We start from the raw sequence: 18,688 nt of genomic DNA, 5'->3' as shown, positions 1-18,688 counted from the left end.
TGGTACATTTTTAGTTTATGACCCATGAATACTTAAAACACTGTGTTGATGTTTTAATCCTGAAAACAAATATCATTCGGGTAAACTTAGGAATTTAATTACCTTTCATATTTAAAAGAAAAATTCAAGTCATTCTTCAGTATAAAACTTCTATAGGCAAGGTCATTGCATTTTTGAAAGTCTTGGCATTTAAGTTCTAGGCTTATGATTTATTAGCTGTTTCCTTGCCCCAGTTTCTACTTAAGATAAAGACACAACCAGTGAATATTAAAATAGCCCAGAATTTTAAATACTCAATTTTTAGCTATGGTAGCTAAGAATGTGAATATTTTCAGATCCATAACCTAAACATTTATATGGTTATATAATTTGTATACATGTAAAGTGTAAAAAATGATTTATTGTTAACTAGTATTTCATGGAATAATTTTGATGTATAAGAAATAAGGTTGCTTTACAAAAATTATAGGGAAAAATGTACCCTAAACAAATCTCTTTGTCCCGTAAAATTGAATTTCCATTGCATCCTTTTTATGCATTTTACCTTTTCAAAAAGACTATATCATTTCATTTATAAATTACTTAAACACTGCTTGAGTTCACATTTAAATTTCCTGTTTTCTTTAGTACATATATTCACAGATTACTACAAAGAAGGTACCACTGTAGATCACTTGGATTCACAAATGTTCCATGATTTACTAACATCTTTGCTCCAATCCTCTTTGCTGAAAGAACTTTTTCATGTAGTGCATACTGGCATCATGATTAAAATATTAGTAAGTGACCCTTTGATGTTACTTATAGCATTCTGTAATTTCCAATGAATTTAATAGAACTTACTCTAAGATAAGTGGAGTAAGATAGTAATCTAAAGATTTTCTGACTAGATAATGATTAATCACATTTAATCACATTTTTAATTTACTGTAATCTCTTTTTATTTACAAGCTATCTGGCTTTTGTATTGCTATTTAGCTGTCGGCCTGGTTTAGAATTCCCCTGGTAGTCAAATGATTTTCTTATGATGCCATGCCAAGATGGTATTGATTGCATCTGAAAACAGTTTAAAGATAGCTAGATATGGTTGCTTTCCATGGGGTCATGTTGTCTAATCTTTAAAACTCCCTCAATGATAATTGCATAGGACTTGAGTTCAAGCCATTTCACAAGTGGCAATATTATATCAGGGTATGTCTAAAACCTTTTTGAAGTCTTGGAAATGAGAATCTTTAAATGAATTGTATTTTACATGTGTTTATCATTTATAAATTTAATTTTAATATTAACACATTCATTTTTTGCTTAGCCAACTGTAGATATTCTACTCAAAATGTTTGAAGAAGTGGCTTCCATGAAAGTAAGAGAGGTAGTACCTGAGTTATCTGACATCTTTTGTAAGGTATGATTTGGATTATTTAATTCCTTCCTAGAAACTTTGTTTCTAGAGATTCCATTTTCAGTATTACTACAGGTAGTCCTCAACTGACAACTATTCATTCAGCAACTGTTTGAAGTTACAACGGTGCTGAATGAATGTGGTTACAACTGGTCCTCAGAGATACAGACATCCTAGCACCCACGTGATCATCACGTTCTGGGCACTTGGCAACCTGTTTGGACTTAGGACCAGTTGCCAAGCACCCGTGATCCCCATTGCAACTTTCCCTGCCAGCTTTTCCAGAAAGTCAATGGGGAAGCCAGCAGAGAAGGTTGCAAGTCACTTGGGTAAGTCTCCTCCACCTGCACACTCTCCCCAGCCCCTTTGTGCTTATGCTGCACCATCCACTCATGCACCCTCGTGCGCCCTCCCCATGCAGCATCTCCCACACCCTGTGTGCCTTCCCCAACCCACACGGTGTCTCCTGCATACCCCCATGTACTCTCCCAAACCTCCGCGGTGCCTCTTGTGCACCCACCTCAACCCTCCCACCCCCATCCCCAACCCTGTCACTCTCTCCCCCACCTAGCAGCAGCCACTTACCTGCCTGCTAGCCTGTGACGTGCAACTTCCTGCTGGCTTCTCCACTGACTTTGGTTGTGGGAAGCTGGCAGGAAGTTGCCTTTCATAACCATTGCAGGATTCAAAAATCTTCTTAGAATCTTTTGGCTGATATGACTGCGTCATGTTAAGCTAAGCTCTGACCATACTATCAATATACTATTATCTTTATTACCACCATGCAGTGCATTGTGAATTTAGTAGTACCTGGGTTGAGTATTAGGAACTGCAAGAATATTGCCATCAACTATTCCCTTGATAACAGTAATCATGAACACATTGTGAATGAAGGGAGACTTTTACATATGTTATGTATTTTTTCCATATCATTGTAAAGAACTTAATTGTGCACTTAATTGTGGAAGTCTTGAAAAAGTTCACTAGCAAGATCAGTGGATTTTTGTTTTTATTACTATAGCTTATTGATGCTGGAATGGTTCTTGAATGTGAACATACTGGGTATATCACCAAGTTACTAAACCAGTTACATGTTTCCAATCAGGAAATAACTATACTTATGTCCAGGTATGTATTTTTTAATACTTGTTTACAGCTTCAAATGGATAAAATTTTGAACCATCAATGTCCCTAAAACTTAAAAATATCAGCCTATACAGGTTATAAGGTTTTTGTTCATAAGTAATTAATTATTATCTTTTTTTTTTACTTTATTGATATCTGTGTTAAAAGCTTCTGTCAATTTATGTATTACATTGCTCAGAAACAAAACATATTCACTTTCAAATAAGGGAATGCAATGACAAAATAAATGCTTGGAAATGAAAGATCTTTAACTATCAAATTGCTGTATCTAGTTTTATATTAATGATCTTTCTAATGTGATACTAGGATTTGAATCTATTTAATCATGCATTAGATCTTTATTTATAAGTTTTCTATGCTGCTGGACTTCAGTGGTCCCCAGTGTTTCACAATTAAAATAAAAACACAACGAACCATAAATAAAGAGTTTAAATTTTAAAACTCCCACTGGCACTAATCCTACTAGTGATGATACAGATAAAGGTTCTGCAAAACAGCACCATTTAGTGACATTCCTAAAGGACTTAAAAGAAGGAACCAAGGGGGTCCTAAGGCAAAGAGAGTCTGTTCCAAAGTGAAGAGGTTGCAACAGATAATTGCCTACAAGCCCTTTCCCACCAACCTCTTCAACAGAGGGGTTCTTAAACATCCCTTTATGGAAGAAGTATACAAAATGAACTAGTTCTACTTAAAGGAGTCTGTTTTGAAGATAATCCTCACAAGTGATCCAGGATACAATGATTGGTGGCAAAAGATCAAGAGGGCTATATTCCACCATCCAGGTCCTGACAGAAGTCATCCAGCAGAGCAATCAATGTGGTTTCTGTCCTATCCCCAGGCCTGAACCCTGACTGAAAGCACTCCAGATAATCTGCTTCTTCTAGGTTACTCTGTGGCTTACATGCCACTACCTTCCCTAAAAAGAGAAGGTTGGAGACATGGCAGAACTTGTTCAACCACTGCTCCTTTAGGGTACCAAGTAGAACTACTTCTCCCAAAGAATTGTTGACCGCCTTCCATCCAGTCACTTCCCCAGCAACCCCCAAAGTTGATGCAATGTAGATCCATCCCACTTGACTCTGTGGAAGTAGAGAGCATTATATCCACTTTCTCAGGGTCAGCAAGCTGAAATACATCCCAGGTAGCAATAATGTTACCCCGTCATCTCATGCGATCTGACCCATGCAGAATCCAGTTTTCAGCAAATAGGTCTATTTTTATCAGTGAAATATTGTGGAAGTCTTTGATTAGATGTCGTTCAGTCTTCTACACTGGCACTCCAGGCATCACTTACACTGCTTCATCTCCCTGAGCTCCTCAATAAATTAAGGAGTTCCCAGGCATTGGCAAGCAGAGAGGTCACACAGATGCAATTTTGTCCAGCACTTCAATTATCTCTGTGTTCTAGAGTCCAACCACTTGCTCACCAGTGTTGCCTACCAGATTGCTGGGCAAATCCTAAAGTGCTTGCTCGAATCCATCCAGACCTGTAAGGTACCTGGGGTAGACCATTCTCATTAGTTCCTCCATATACAGAAGTCACAGAAGGTGATGAACTTCATCTGGACCAAAAAGTGATCTCTGATCATCCCAGAGAACTAATAGTAACATCCTCCATATCACAAGCCAACTACTCTGAAGTAAAAACAAGATCTAGTGTATGACCCCCTGTATGAGTCAGGCCAGAGATTACCTCAGATGGGACCATGGAGGGCCACAGTTGCTGTGGATGCCGTGATGACCACCACCAACCTCAGCACAGAGATTGAAATCCCTCAATATCAATTGTCAAAGAGATTCCAAAACCAGCTGATGATGAAATCCAGCATCTGAGGAAGGGGTCATCCCAGGGAACTGGGCAGGCAGTACACGTACAGAATCTTGAACTTGTCCTTACAACCCAGCTTCAAATACAAGTGCTTGCACCCTGTCATCTGTGCAGCAGGGCCTCTGATTTGAGCCAAGATGTCCTAGGGGTTCATTGCCATCCCCTCCCTGGCCTTGGAATCATTCTTGCTGAAGGATATGAAACCTGGGAGTACTAATCTTGGAAAGGGCAACATTGCTGTCCTCACTCAGTCATATTTGGGGAATATATGCCAGGTACTCTCATTCATCCATGATCAAGTTGTGAACAAATGTGACTTAATTACAAATGGACCGTGTGTTTACCAATAGCAGCTCCAAAATGGTGTTGTCTTCTCAATCTCTAATGCTAATATCTTTTCAGTATTCGTTTCCAGCCCAATTTCCTTTCTCCAGTATCCTTCTGCACGTCTCAACTTCCTCTCCTTGATTTCTTTCACCATTCGATCTCACAAATCCAGTCTGTTCACTCTACTTATTATATATATATATATAACCCACCTTTTTTTCTTATTAACTCAGTGTATACAGTGCTCAGTCCTCCTATTTTCCTCACAACAGTTGTTCTATAAAGTAGATTAGACTGAGAGACTGACTGGCTCAAAGTCATTTACACATCCTCTGCACTGTTCACAATCCACTGTCCCCATCCTCCAGATTCCTGGGAACCACCCTAGTACCTTCCTCCAGAGTCCTGCCTCAGGGCCACATCGCTACCAGATGCAGCAACATCCATGGGTTACATGTATGGCAAAAATATGTAAGGCTGCTCACTCTTTGTAACCAAACACTAAAAATTCCCCAATGATAGCTTACTATAGTTGCCAATAATGGACAGAGACAAAGTTTAAGGCAACAGCTAATAAGTAAAAAGTGGTCAGGAGATGCTTTTGAAATAACATCACTCTCATAGTCATCTGCCCATTTTTAAAATACTCTGGAAAAAAGATGTACGTTCAAATCTTCTGCAGTATTACAAGATGCATAGTTTCATTGGTATACTTTCCTATGCTCACATGTGTTTGAGATAACCACATTAGTATATATTGCAAAGGATGTGTTGTTGAATCCTAATAAAATTGAGGAATAGCTAATGGTTTTTGGCAGAGATTAACAGTTTGCATATGGCTGCTTGGATGCAGCTCCATAGTTTCTCTAAGTTGCCAGGAAATTGTATGTTAATGGGATAGAAGGGGAAAACTGTTAAAAATATAACTTAAATAGAATCATGTAATTATAATTGGAGTTAATTTTAACAATTAGCTTCTGTTTTTGTTGAATTCTGCCTGCATTTTGGACTGTGGCACCTTAGAATACTACCCAAAGACAAAATATGACCTTTGGCATGAAAAAGCTGCACACCAATGATTTAGTGTTTGACCTGTTGCCTTTTACAGTATGCTAAACTCAGATTAAATATTTCTCAATTGCAGTCTACTATATAAAAGTTTGTTCTTAAAGATTTCAGGGAAGACATTTTCACAAGGCCAGCTTTTGTGATTTTGATTCAGCAGTAGCAGAATTTCAGGTACCATATATACATTTGTTTTTAATAAAGGGTTTTTTAGCACCTTGATACTGGTCATTAGTCATTATTTGTATGTTAAACATTAGGACTCCTGTGCTAAGTAAGTGGTATCTCAGTTTATTAGTTTGCTATTTATTTTTAAAAATATGAAGGAAATAATTCTTTTAAAAATTGTGAAAACAGTAAATATGGAAATTAAACTTCAGAAAAGTTTTTAAAAACTGAGTAGTTAGTAACATAACCATTAGTCTTCATTCTTGTGAACTATTCTCATAATCCATGCCTGTCCATTATGTTAATAGCATACATTGTTAGCCAGCATTTGTGAGCAAAGTACAACATGGAGCCAAATACCCATATCATGGGCAGAGTAGGAGCTGGGATGATATAGATACAAGACGTCAACATAATTATGGGGCACCCTGAATTTCTTCAGGGTACTACTGATAGGCAGATCTTGTAGATTCATGGTCCTGTAGTTTACTTTTTTTTTTTTTTTCACAGCAATAGCTGCTGCTTGGTCAGTTTCACTTAATGTTTGTGTATTTTATATTTATGACAGATTTTTCTTGTGGCTTTGCCATTATATCTTGTTCATTTTCTATGTTGTGCCAATGAGGAAGTCAACTAGAGAGGTTTTTTTTAATCCTTAACAAAAATACTGTGCTATGAAGAAACCAGTCCAGATGGTCTACAAATCATAAGTTTAAGTCTCCATGTGATGAAAACGTGCAGGTTTTTTTTAGTGATTGACTGATTATGTGCCATCACGTCATTGTCAACTGCTACATAGGTAGTCCTTTCCCAGGATGATCTGTCACCAACCTGGCCCTTCAGATCTCCCAAAGGTGTCCCATCTACTTTGCGGCTAGTCATCTCCTTCCACTTTTCTAAGCATTATTGGCTTCCCAAGGAGCGAATTTACATTTACATAATGTGTCCAGAATATAATAGGTATAAATACATCCCAGCATCTGAATATCTTTTCCAAGGCTTTCATTGCTACCCTTGTTTTTCTTGTCCTGAATAGCAATCAGATCTGCTGCTGAAAGTGTCCAATTCTAGTCTATTTCAATTTGCTGATGCCTAAGATGTCAATGTATAGCCAGTTAGTTTAATCTTTCACTATGTGAAGCTTTCCCATATTCATGCTGCTTACATTCCATGTTTCCAGCATAATTCTGTCTTTTGCAACTTCATTTTTTCTTTTCCTGCATGGCAACATCAGCAACTAGATATTCAGAAAGCTTTAATCTAGCCACATTGTAACACCATTAGTACTCTGGAAAATCCTCAACTCTTCTTCCTTAGATTTTCTTCAGTAGCATGTTAAGTGCCATCCAACCTGAGAGGCCCACCTTCCAGCAATATATTGTTAATCACTTTATCTTGTCTTTCCTTTGGCTACCTTGATAAAATACAGGAATGGCTTTCCATTGTCTTCTCCTGTGAAGAATGAAATGATACCTTTGTCATTGTCATTAAAGTGGTAATCTGCCTCACACATCTTCCTTTATCACTGCCACCAAGTATAGGTTCCTGCTTGCTTTAGCTGATCAGTTGGGAGGACCTTCACACACTGGGTGATCCTGGTGGGAGTATATATATACTTGGCATACACTCTCAGCATTTTTCACTCATCACAGGAACACGTACATACCACCATCATGAAGCAGCATAGCAGGACTTCTGGGGACGCAATTTTTTAATGGGGAAAAAACTCTTCAAAAGCTTCCCTTCAGACAGATTTCTCTCTCCTTTTAGCAGTGTAGTTCAACCTTAAGAAAGTTTATTTGTTAAGTAAAGACAAATCCCTTCTATACTTTGTCAAGGTGATGGAATGCATTTCAAGTAATATTTTTATGTCTTCCTAATATTTTCAAAGTCAGATTGTATTTTACAAAGAAAAACTTTGAATTGTATCTGATAAAAAGTACGCTGCAGTAATAAGTTGAGTCACAAGTAATTCAACTAGTTGTATAACTGTTTTGGAGGCTTTAATTGAATAAAATTGTAGAACTTACCAAATATAGTTATTGAGAGGTATGAGACAAAGCCTACTTAAAGAATTAAGCTCTACTTCAAAACAAAAAAAAATACTGCTACTTATTAAGTTTATAATGTGTGTGTTTGAATCATTATTAGTAATCCTGTTCATCTTTTCTCACTTTTGAACAGCATTGTAAAGAAAAAAGTGACTGGGCTAAATTGGGAACTTTGTACACTAATGCGAAGAGAGAGTGTAAAAACCTTGATAACCTTGAAAAATACTCATTGTATGTTGCTAGCATACTAATCAGTTCAGTGAAGGAAGAGAAGCCAGGCATTCCATTTTGTGAATTTGCAGCTGCAGGTAAAATGTGCAAATATTGTCAAATATTACAAGGGTACATGCAAAGAAAAACAGGTCCTCTTTAAATGAAAGTTGAATGTGGGTTGCCAAAAATATCAGTTCCACTTAACCTCCTCTGTATGGAAATGATGAATTTATCTTCTTAATTGCTCATAATCCCATTGACTTTGAAAAGCAGGTACATTTTTTGCTGAATTTATATGAATGAGGCCTCTCTCCTTTAGTTCTGCTCCTACCTAATCTCTGATAGCAGATCACAGTTAAGAACTCCACTATCTGTTGGTAGCTCTCATGAGGAAAGAATACCCAACAGTCTGATTCCTATCACTAAAAAAAGGAATGGCTTTATCAGACCATTGAGGTTACCCAGCTTTTTTCACTTAATAGGCACTGATCCATGTTCTCTTTTATTTTTCTCTCATGAGCTATGTGCAGAGGCAGCAGCAGCTGCAGCTATGGAAACTGCCCCAAGGATCACACAGTCCCTCTAAGCAGCGTCTACTAAGGGCTTACCTCAGTTCCTGCTGGGAATGAAGGAATCCAGACATTAGTGGCAGCTGATCTTATTTCTGCCTATGATTAGTGGAGCTGGTCCTAATCCAGAATTTTGCCAGTAGATCAGACTGATAATTCTGTTGAGCTCCCTCACTCTGACAGCTATGGTTTTGATTCCACTGAGGAAAGTGAGGAACACCTCTCAAGTCCCCATTGACCACCACTAATGAAATGCCCACAGTACTGGTGTTAAACGGTTATGGCAACCTCCAGTAATTGGTCAGGTAGTCTTCAAGAGCAGCCCCATGTAAAACACTGCAGTAGTCTGTCCTAAAGGTAATGATGTCATGAGTTACTATTGCCTTATTCCAGGAAGCTGAACAAAGGTTCTCCTAGTCATGTCTCTCCTGTGCCTATCTGGTGGTAGCTGTGAGTATAGGAGAACCCCTAAGTTGTGGACATATTTCTTCTGGGGAAATATCCTGCCCAGAGTCACTTCCAATGCAGAAAGCTAGATGTTTCTCCCCATTCAAATCTCAGCCTCCAGTGATGTATGTGTGGGTGTAATCAGCATATTGATGGATAACTCTCCCAACAGCTTCATAATGATATTAAAAAGCAGGAGAAACAGACAAGCAAACCCTGACATACCATACAGGGGAGCATCCATCAGGCTAACCTTTCTTCTTCCATTGCCACCAACTAGAACTGCTCACTCAGGAAAATGCAGAACCACTGCCATAATACTCCTGACTCCTAACCCTTGCAGGTACCCCAAAAGAATACTGCACTAGATGGTAATGTGGACCACCAAGAAGTCCCAATGGATTAGGAGGGTTGCACTCCCTCCATTGAAGTCCCAACAAAAATCCTCAATCAGAGTGATCAGTGTGGTTTTTATTCCACACCCAGGGCTGAACCATGACTGGAAAGAATTGAGATAGTCTGCTTTGTCTATGGTGCTCTGCACCTGCATCCCAATTTTACTTGGTCCCCAGAAATGGGTGGTTAGGGACTGTCCAGTAATTGTCCAGCATGGCTAGTTCCAGGGAGGGCCTTTTCAGATTGGAGATGCACCACCACCTTTATCAAAGCTTTCAACAACATTGCTGCTCCTAAAGAGACATTGACCACTTCCGAGAGGTATCCAGTCATGCTACCACCAGCTACCTGAAGCAGTCAGATGACACATGGATCCAGCCTATACAGTAGCTCATAGGGAGTTACCCTTAGTCACTGTTCCCTTAGAGGGAATGGATAACTCTAAACAAGGCAGCTGAGTCACAATCTACCAGCACAAATTCAAATACTAAGCCATCCCTTATTGCCACATTGTGGGCTCAAGCCCTCAGTTTTAAATTCAAAGCTGTGTTAATTACTGGCACCTTCAAAGAAGGGGAACTGTTCAGAAATGTCCTTGAAATCAAGGATGAGAAAAAAGTCCTAACAGCACCCACCAAGCCAGAGGAAAGCAAAGGATTTGGGAGTTCATTACTCTTTTACCCCTATGGATCTACCTGGCTCTGTGAGAGGAAGGGGAGAAGTACAAGGGTACAGGCCAGACAGCAGCACACAAGGGTCCCTGCTCCACAGTCTTCCACAAGGGAAGCAGGAACTCTGTGATTACAAGATCAGAGGGCAGTTGCCTGCAGGTTTTCCCCCACTCTTAAGAGGCAAATAATGGATGTATAAATCCTAAGCACAATTTTGATATATGGAAATCTACATGTTTTTGCCTCCTAGTCATGTTTTATCTCCCAGGTCTGTATGTAGAAAAGTATAATTTGATGCTCAAGGACACACAGCATCTCTGTAACATTTGAGCAATCTGAATAGGTTTTGTGACTCCTGCTCAATATTTGTTATGGTTCCAAAGAAAAACAAGGGGATCAGTACTGGATCTGAAGAGGGTGAATTGCTTGTGCACTACCACAGATTTCACATGGAGATACTGAAATAATCCTGGAATGCCTTCAGAAGGGATGTAATAGCATCCTAAGATTTGAGAGAAATGGATCACTATGATCCAGTTCACATAATAGGAATTGTCTCCAAAATACACGCTGTATAGGCAGGCTTCCTATGTGATCTTCACTGTGTCTTGCCAAGATCATAGTGACATTGGTACCTGAACTGAGAATACAGGATCTAACATATATCCTTATTTAGACAAGTTACATGATTTTGTTGAGGATTCAGGCAGTATTTAGGAAATGCCATAGTATTTATCAGTGTCCAGATTGCTGGTCAACCTGGGACAAAAGCTAAAGTACACACTTCGTTATCTCCAGTACCTTGGGGTAGTTTTCTGTTTCTGTTCTGAAAAATACGATTTTCATGCAGGCACCAGGAGGAACCACTGCAGAATCTTATTACGTCAGTGATGGAACTAGCTATGCTATAAGGACTAATGAGTATCATTATCAATTTGGTCCATATGCTCTGTAGCAGCAATAAGCATTGGTTCTGTAACAGATTGCTTTAAAATGCCACAATTTAGTGTCAGTTTCTTTGTGGTAATACAGTCTGAATACATATGATTGTCATCAGCATTGAAGAAGGGAAAACCTATGTGAAACTCTTTTCATATGGGTGTGACAAATGCGAATTGAAAAATTTGGATGTGATCTACTGCATGGATGAGTTGGCTCAGGGTTTATGGAATATATCTGGATCAAGTACTTTCAGCCTTGCAAGATTCTGTTAATGTAGCCTAACAATAAAGTAGAAGTAGCTCATCTGGTTGTGTTTCCTGTCTGGTTTACCTGGGAGAGCTGACATCAGTCTTGCAAGTCTGAAAATACAAATCTTCCGCTGTCCCTTTTTACCACCTGCCAAGTTAGGGCAGATCCTTTTTAATTTTCTTTGTCTATTACTCAGTTCTGGGCACCTCCGTCTTTTATCTGATCGTTCCTTAGGCAGCATCTCTTCCCCCCATCTTCCAAGACCATTCTCACATTACATTACAAATACAAATCAGCTGCTTGAAGTTGTAGCGATGAAGTTGGCACTTTCTAGATTTCAAGCTCTGATTTAGAATTACCACAAACTTATCATTATAGTCAAGCACATCATCTGTGCCAGAAGGGTGGGAAGCTTTGTTTCCTCATGAGAGAGACCACCAGAATTTTTTCAAGTGTAGAAGTATCTTCTTTCATTTTTACAGTACATTTTGAAGCTACACAATTCTCAGGTGGACTGGCTAAACCTGATGGTCTTAGATCTGAGGGAATGGAGCATACATCTGATAGCTTTCAAATATATGGAACATTTCAGCAGATTAAAAGTTGATCTGTCCTCTTTTCCCATCAGTTCCAAGATCTAGTATTTTGTTTCTTGATTTTCATTGTAGGGGGTAGAAGCAATGGCAGCTTTTATAATTAATTGGCTTCAAAGTCTTTGTAGCAATCCGATTGCTAGAATAATAGACGAGGTTCTTTGGGAACTTGCATAAGTAACCTTGCTGGCTCTCTACTGGCCCAGAAAAAACTATTTTCAGCTCTGAAACAGTTACCCATCATCCACCACTACCTTTTCCATTTTTCACAAACCTACCACAAGGAACATTTCTTAATCTGGATCCAGGCTGTTTACAACCTTTTGCTTGAAGGCTGAGCAGCCACAGCTCCGTAGAATACAATATGATGAGAATGTGTTCTCAACTTCCTAGTGCCTTGCAGATGCTCTTCTACCCAGCTTTACAAGGTGATCTGGTGGGCTTTCTGTTGCTGATCCAAATGAAAGGTATTTTGGAGAAGATCCTGGAATGTCAGCTAGATAAATTATATAGATCAGTTCCAGTCAAGGTTCAGACTTGGGCATAATATACAAACACTGGTCACTGGTGGGTAGCTTTCTTTGGGAATTGGATGGGGAGAATGTGATCCTCCTGGCCTTTTAGACCTCTGGGGTTTTTTAACACCAACTATGGTATCATTTTGACCATCTACATTGGAGTAAGGAACCATTCTAAGGGGGTTCTGCTTCTTCCCAAGTACGCAGTTCCAGTTAATAGTTGTGGGGAGAGAGCAGTCAAGCCCATGGTTGTTCCAATGTGGGTTGCCACAGGGCTTTTCTCACTATTTAACATCTGTATGAAACTGCTGGGAGAGCCATTCATCAGTATGGGGTCCGCTGTCAGTATGAATTATACATATACATTGTAAATTATACATTATACAGATACACTGTGGCAGTCTTAACCCAGTGGCGAGAGGTTACGAGAAGTCGCATGGGTTGAAATAAGCTCAGATTGAACCCTAGCAAGACAGTCACAGAGATTGTCCAGAAACATACTGGCTTCTCTTCATTTTTGATGATTGGTTTGGATGGAGTCATACTTTCCCTACATGAGTGGGTCTATGGCTTGGGGGTTCTACTTGACTTGTGGCTCCTGCTAGAATAGCAAGTAGAGATCCAACTTAGACTAATGTCCTAGTTGCTGCCATTTGTGAATCTAGGAAGCTCTGGCAAAGATGGCATGTTCTTCTCATCACCATTTATGCTACCATGCTGCATGATAAATAAATTTAGGGCAATAGCATGGGACTATATTTGAAAATGACTTGGAAACTACAGCTGCTGCTGCAGAATTCAGCAGCCAGTGCTAACAAGGGAGGGTTGCTATTGTAGCATACCACTAACACTCCAGTCATTGCACATTGCCAGTAGCTTTCTGTGCCCAGTTCATGTTCTGTGTTCCATGGGATTTATTGCATTACATCTCTATGAATTGCCTGGAATATTAGTAGATGAGCAACGTGCAAATAAATAAGATACTTCACAGGGTTTTAAAATCTGCCTGATCAGAACAAAAATGTTTGTGCATCTGATTATCTAGGATGTGTAAAACTTCTGTGCATGAACCATTCCAGCTGGTTTTAAATGGTCTGTGCCCCAAGTGAAAATGCATGTTTGAGAAGTTCTGATCTCTACACTGTACAGAACAAAACATAGTTCCAGGCTGGTTCGGGAGAGGAGTGGGTGGGGGGAACAAAGTTGAGGGCTTTCCCTGACAGTGATATGTGTGGGGAGGCAGGGGAGGGAAAAAAGGCCCTAGGAAGATCAGGAGCAGGCAAGCTAAGGAGATATACCATTGGCAGCAGGGCAAGGTGGGACGGGAAAAAGTTGGGATATGACCAAGTAGTGTGAAGGAAAAGAGAGAGGTGGAATGTATACCAGCCTTGCCATTCTCACCCCATAAAGTAATTTCAGAATTCCTCTAGATGTTGTTTTGGTCGAAACTTGGGATTTTGGCTTTTGCTCCTCCAAAGCCATGGCCAGTCCAAAATGGTTTGGCAGAACTTCCAGAATGTGCTGTTCGCTGGGCTTTTTTTGTCTTCCCCATCAAAAGAAAGCATATTTTCTCTTCTGGGAACACCCAGCTGACTTTACAGGATTGTGAGGATGAAATTAAGAGTGTATTCTACTTTGAGTTCTCCAAGAAAAAAAATGGAATAAATAATAATTTCGTACTCGAGGAAAACTTAATTAAGATTTCATACATTGCATGTTCCCCATATCATACTTATATATAACTTGTTTCAAAAATTATATTTCCTTTGCTCCATTTAAAAGCATGCTAATAAAGCTAAAGTAACTATTATTAATTTTTTAGTTAATGTTGATGCTCATCGCGATGAAGGAGACATGACTTCATTAGGAAGGATTGGTATTAGTGTCATGTTTTCATATTACAAAATACACCAGTGGTCAAAGGTAACTTACAAAGTCATAATGCTAATTAATTATTACCTGGAATGTTTAATTTGAGGGGTGGGCCATGGCTATAACATCTTGTATGTTGCTACATGCCTTGCAAGCCCCACACGTTTTCCTATTGAATAGCCATCAACTGAGGGATCATCAGTTGAGCGGGAAACTCAACCTTTCATATCCTCTTGCAAGTATATGGTGGAGGGAGTTCATAAGACAAGCATTCCTCTTTGTGTAGGTAAGGTTGAGATATCTATGCAAGACAAAATTTAAAGTTAACAGACTTCACATTTCTTTCAGTTCATGCCAATGGGATGTGTGTGTGTGAGAAATCTTTGGATGGTTTCTCATAGATGCATATTTTGAATGTGGAGATGAAGAAATGAATGTTGTTTTCCCACCCTTGCCTCGATAGAAATACATAAATCAAAAGGTTATATTAATAACTTCCACGTTGCTAGATTCTAGCTACTAGAATTTTGGCCCAATTTTGAATATCCTTGGTAACATTAAAAGATGAGAAAGTTTAGCAATGTCGGTCCTTAATTGACAATTCAGACTTTGAACATACAGTATTTCAAAATTCTGTTTTATTACCAATTCTGTTTGTAATTTTCATCCCTGCTTTCTCCTTTTTTATGTTAGGCCAAGAAGGTTCTCGATATGCTTCACGCTTTAAAGATACACTTCACATTTTTAAAAGGACTTCTTGGACAAGAGAGATTGGCATCAAGATGTCATATTGTTAATGTTGCTGTGGAAATCTTTCTCAAATGTGGGAGCCTTGATGGAGCATTATGGGTATTGAGAGGTAAATTTAAACAGTAACAAAATCAGATTTCAAGACATGTTTAGGTTCTGATTTTGGAATATATTTTGAATAATGTCATAACAAAAGCATATGCTGACAGCCAAAATACTACATTTGAAGCATTTTTATTCCACTATTCAGGCAAAAAGGTGTCTTCAAAGAGGCTAAAATTATTATCAATAAAAAGATTCCTATTAGCAGACTTAAAATCTAAAAGACAAATTTCAGAAGTAGTACTAAAAAAAGATAAAAGACTTATTTTTAAATTACATTTTTCAGTATTTAATGAGTCTCAAAGTACTGAAGAAATACAGCAAACTGTTTATTTCCATGAATCCCTAAGTAAACAAAAGCTGAAAAAGCCTTTACATGGTACAAGGTTGAATACCACAACTTTCCTGAACTTTTGCACGCAACTTTAGTTAAGACATCTAGAATTTGACATCTAACATTGTTTTATTTGGAGAACTGTTAGAGCAATAATTCTGCTTTTAATAAAATACCTTTTCCTAGATTCTAATACATTCTGTGCATTGAAGGACTTAACTCTACAAAAATACTCTATAGCACCTTATAGTGACATTCAGATATCCCCATATTGATCTCAGTTATGTTTGTATCCCTGTGCTGTGTTGCTTCCGGTGATGCTTAGGGAAATTTTTCAGCAACTGTTCCAAGAGTTAGAATATAAGGACTTGCAGTTTTTTTTTTTAAGGACACTACTATACTCCCTCAGACTACGTAGTGTAGCTCAAGTAAAATTAGAAAACAAGATTATTTCTAAAGGCCATTTAGAAAGCATACCATTATTTGGGATTAGCCTTATAATTTTGTTTGTTGGGGTGTGTTCTATTTAACAGTTTTAAAACAGTACTAATCTCTCTACAGAGTCAGAATGGATAATAAATACAGCATCATGGCCTTGTGATAGAATGGATGTCCTCATTCGACATAATCTGCTGTATGCTATAGCATCTGAATTAATGACAAAGAATCGATATGGAGAAACGTTTGAAGTCTTACGAAATCTCCCAGGCTTTCAGAATACTTGTGGTAAGTTGTTAGTATTACGGAAATTTTAGTCTGAATCTGAGTCATGGCAATTTTCATTACCAGGAGGAGCTGTGATTTGTTGTTGTTTATTCATTCAGTCGCTTCTGACTCTTCGTGACTTCATGGACCAGCCCACGCCAGAGCTTCCTGTCAGTTTCAACACCCCCAGCTCCCCCAGGGACGAGTCCGTCACCTCAAGAATATCATCTATCCATCTTGCCCTTGGTCGGCCCCTCTTCCTTTTGCCTTCCACTTTCCCTAGCATCAGCATCTTCTCCGGGGTGTCCTGTCTTCTTATTATGTGGCCAAAGTATTTCAGTTTTGCCTTTAATATCATTCCCTCAAGTGAGCAGTCTGGCTTTATTTCCTGGAGGATGGACTGGTTTGATCTTCTTGCAGTCCAAGGCACTCTCAGAATTTTCCTCCAACACCACAGTTCCAAAGCATCTATCTTCCTTCTCTCAGCCTTCCTTACGGTCCAGCTCTCGCAGCCATATGTTACTACGGGGAACACCATTGCTTTAACTATGCGGACCTTTGTTGTCAGTGTGATGTCTCTGCTCTTAACTATTTTATCGAGATTTGTCATTGCTCTTCTCCCAAGGATTAAGCGTCTTCTGATTTCCTGACTGCAGTCAGCATCTGCAGTAATCTTTGCACCTAGGAATACAAAGTCTTTCACTGCTTCTACATTTTCTCCCTCTATTTGCCAGTTATCAATCAAGCTGGTTGCCATAATCTTGGTTTTTTTGAGGTTTAGCTGCAAGCCAGCTTTTGCACTTTCTTCTTTCACCTTCATCATAAGGCTTCTCAGTTCCTCTTCGCTTTCAGCCATCAAAGTGGTATCATCTGCATATCTGAGATTGTTAATGTTTCTTCCAGCGATTTTAACTCCAGCCTTGGATTCCTCAAGCCCAGCACGTTGCATGATGTATTCTGTGTACAAGTTGAATAGGTAGGGTGAGAGTATACAACCCTGCCGTACTCCTTTCCCAATCTTAAACCAGTCCATTGTTCCGTGGTCTGTTCTTACTGTTACTACTTGGTCGTTATACAAATTCCTCAGGAGGCAGACAAGATGACTTGGAATCCCCATACTGCTAAGAACTTGCCACAATGTGTTATGGTCCACACAGTCAAAGGCTTTAGAATAGTCAATAAAACAGAAATAGATGTTTTTCTGAAACTCCCTGGCTTTTTCCATTATCCAGCGGATATTGGCAATTTGGTCCCTAGTTCCTCTGCCTTTTCTAAACCCAGCTTGTACATCTGGCAATTCTCTCTCCATGAATTGGTGAAGTCTACCTTGCAGGATCTTGAGCATTACCTTACTGTCATGTGAAATGAGTGCCACTGTTCAATAGTTTGAACATTCTTTAGTGTTTCCCTTTTTTGGTATGGGGATATAGGAGGTGTGATTGGGAGTATATAAATAGTGTAAAATCATAAATATTTCTATTTTCAGTTGCTTAATAAATCAGATTCACTAATATAGGTAGCTCTACTTATTCACAGGGATTCTGTGCCTTCTCTGTCATACGGCCTGCCCTTTGGAATAGTCTGAGATCCGAATGGCCTGAACCCTGTTGGCCTTCAGGAAGGTCGTGAAGACCATGCTTTTTCCAAGGCGTTAGGGCCAAGATATTAGTGGAGACCCATATGTCTGTTGGCATTGTGACTTGTTTTGAGGCACCTTAGTTATAGTATGGTGATGCATATTAATAGTATTCTGTACTTCTGTTTTGGTTTTTTATTAATATGGTTTTTATGTATTGTTTGCTAGCTGCCCAGATTTACTTGTTTAAAATGGGTGGCCATATAAATTTTTCAAACAAAGAAATAAATAAAACCATAGATAACAATGTCCTGAATGAGATCTTGAAAGAAAAAACAGTGTCTGCACACATAAAAGCCCATGTGCCATTTTACATATGCATAAGGAAACAGAAAACGATGAAAACCTTCCAATTTATGGTTATCCAAAATTGGGCTCTTTAGAAACAGCAGATGTTCGATCTGCAGAAAATGAGGACCACCTACACTAAAAATTGCATCCTGGTTTTGCTTCAGGTTTTTCCCCTGGGTATCTCATTTTACAAACCTAAGCTTGGCAACTCTCCTGGCTGTGGCCAGGAGAGCCTTTGCGCAGCTACATGTGGTGCACCAGTTATGCCCCTTCCTGGATCGGGAGGCCCTTCGAACAGTCACTCATGCCCTTGTTATCTCTCATATAGACTATTGCAATGCGCTCTACATGGGGCTACCCTTGAAAAGTATCCGGAAGCTTCAACTGGTCCATAATGCAGCCACGCAGGCTGTTTT

At 39.1% G+C, this 18,688-nt stretch overlaps 1 protein-coding gene across 1 annotated transcript in view; it reads left to right on the top strand.

Moving 5' to 3' along the window:
• Window positions 1-18,688, top strand: part of TOPAZ1 (testis and ovary specific TOPAZ 1) — a 50,788-nt gene that overhangs the window by 29,034 nt on the left and 3,066 nt on the right. Inside the window, exons 10-17 of the mRNA XM_063302035.1 lie at window positions 628-779; window positions 1,310-1,402; window positions 2,421-2,527; window positions 5,873-5,939; window positions 8,118-8,292; window positions 14,405-14,505; window positions 15,148-15,313; window positions 16,202-16,366. Of these exons, the coding sequence (XP_063158105.1) occupies window positions 628-779; window positions 1,310-1,402; window positions 2,421-2,527; window positions 5,873-5,939; window positions 8,118-8,292; window positions 14,405-14,505; window positions 15,148-15,313; window positions 16,202-16,366 (1,026 nt within the window). The remainder of the gene's footprint in view (window positions 1-627; window positions 780-1,309; window positions 1,403-2,420; window positions 2,528-5,872; window positions 5,940-8,117; window positions 8,293-14,404; window positions 14,506-15,147; window positions 15,314-16,201; window positions 16,367-18,688) is intronic.

Source organism: Candoia aspera, chromosome 4 (assembly GCF_035149785.1).
Source record: "Candoia aspera isolate rCanAsp1 chromosome 4, rCanAsp1.hap2, whole genome shotgun sequence".
Taxonomy (NCBI): Eukaryota; Metazoa; Chordata; class Lepidosauria; order Squamata; family Boidae; genus Candoia; species Candoia aspera.
The sequence above is the reverse complement of the archived record's forward strand: the minus strand, read 5'-3'. Positions and strand labels throughout refer to the sequence as shown.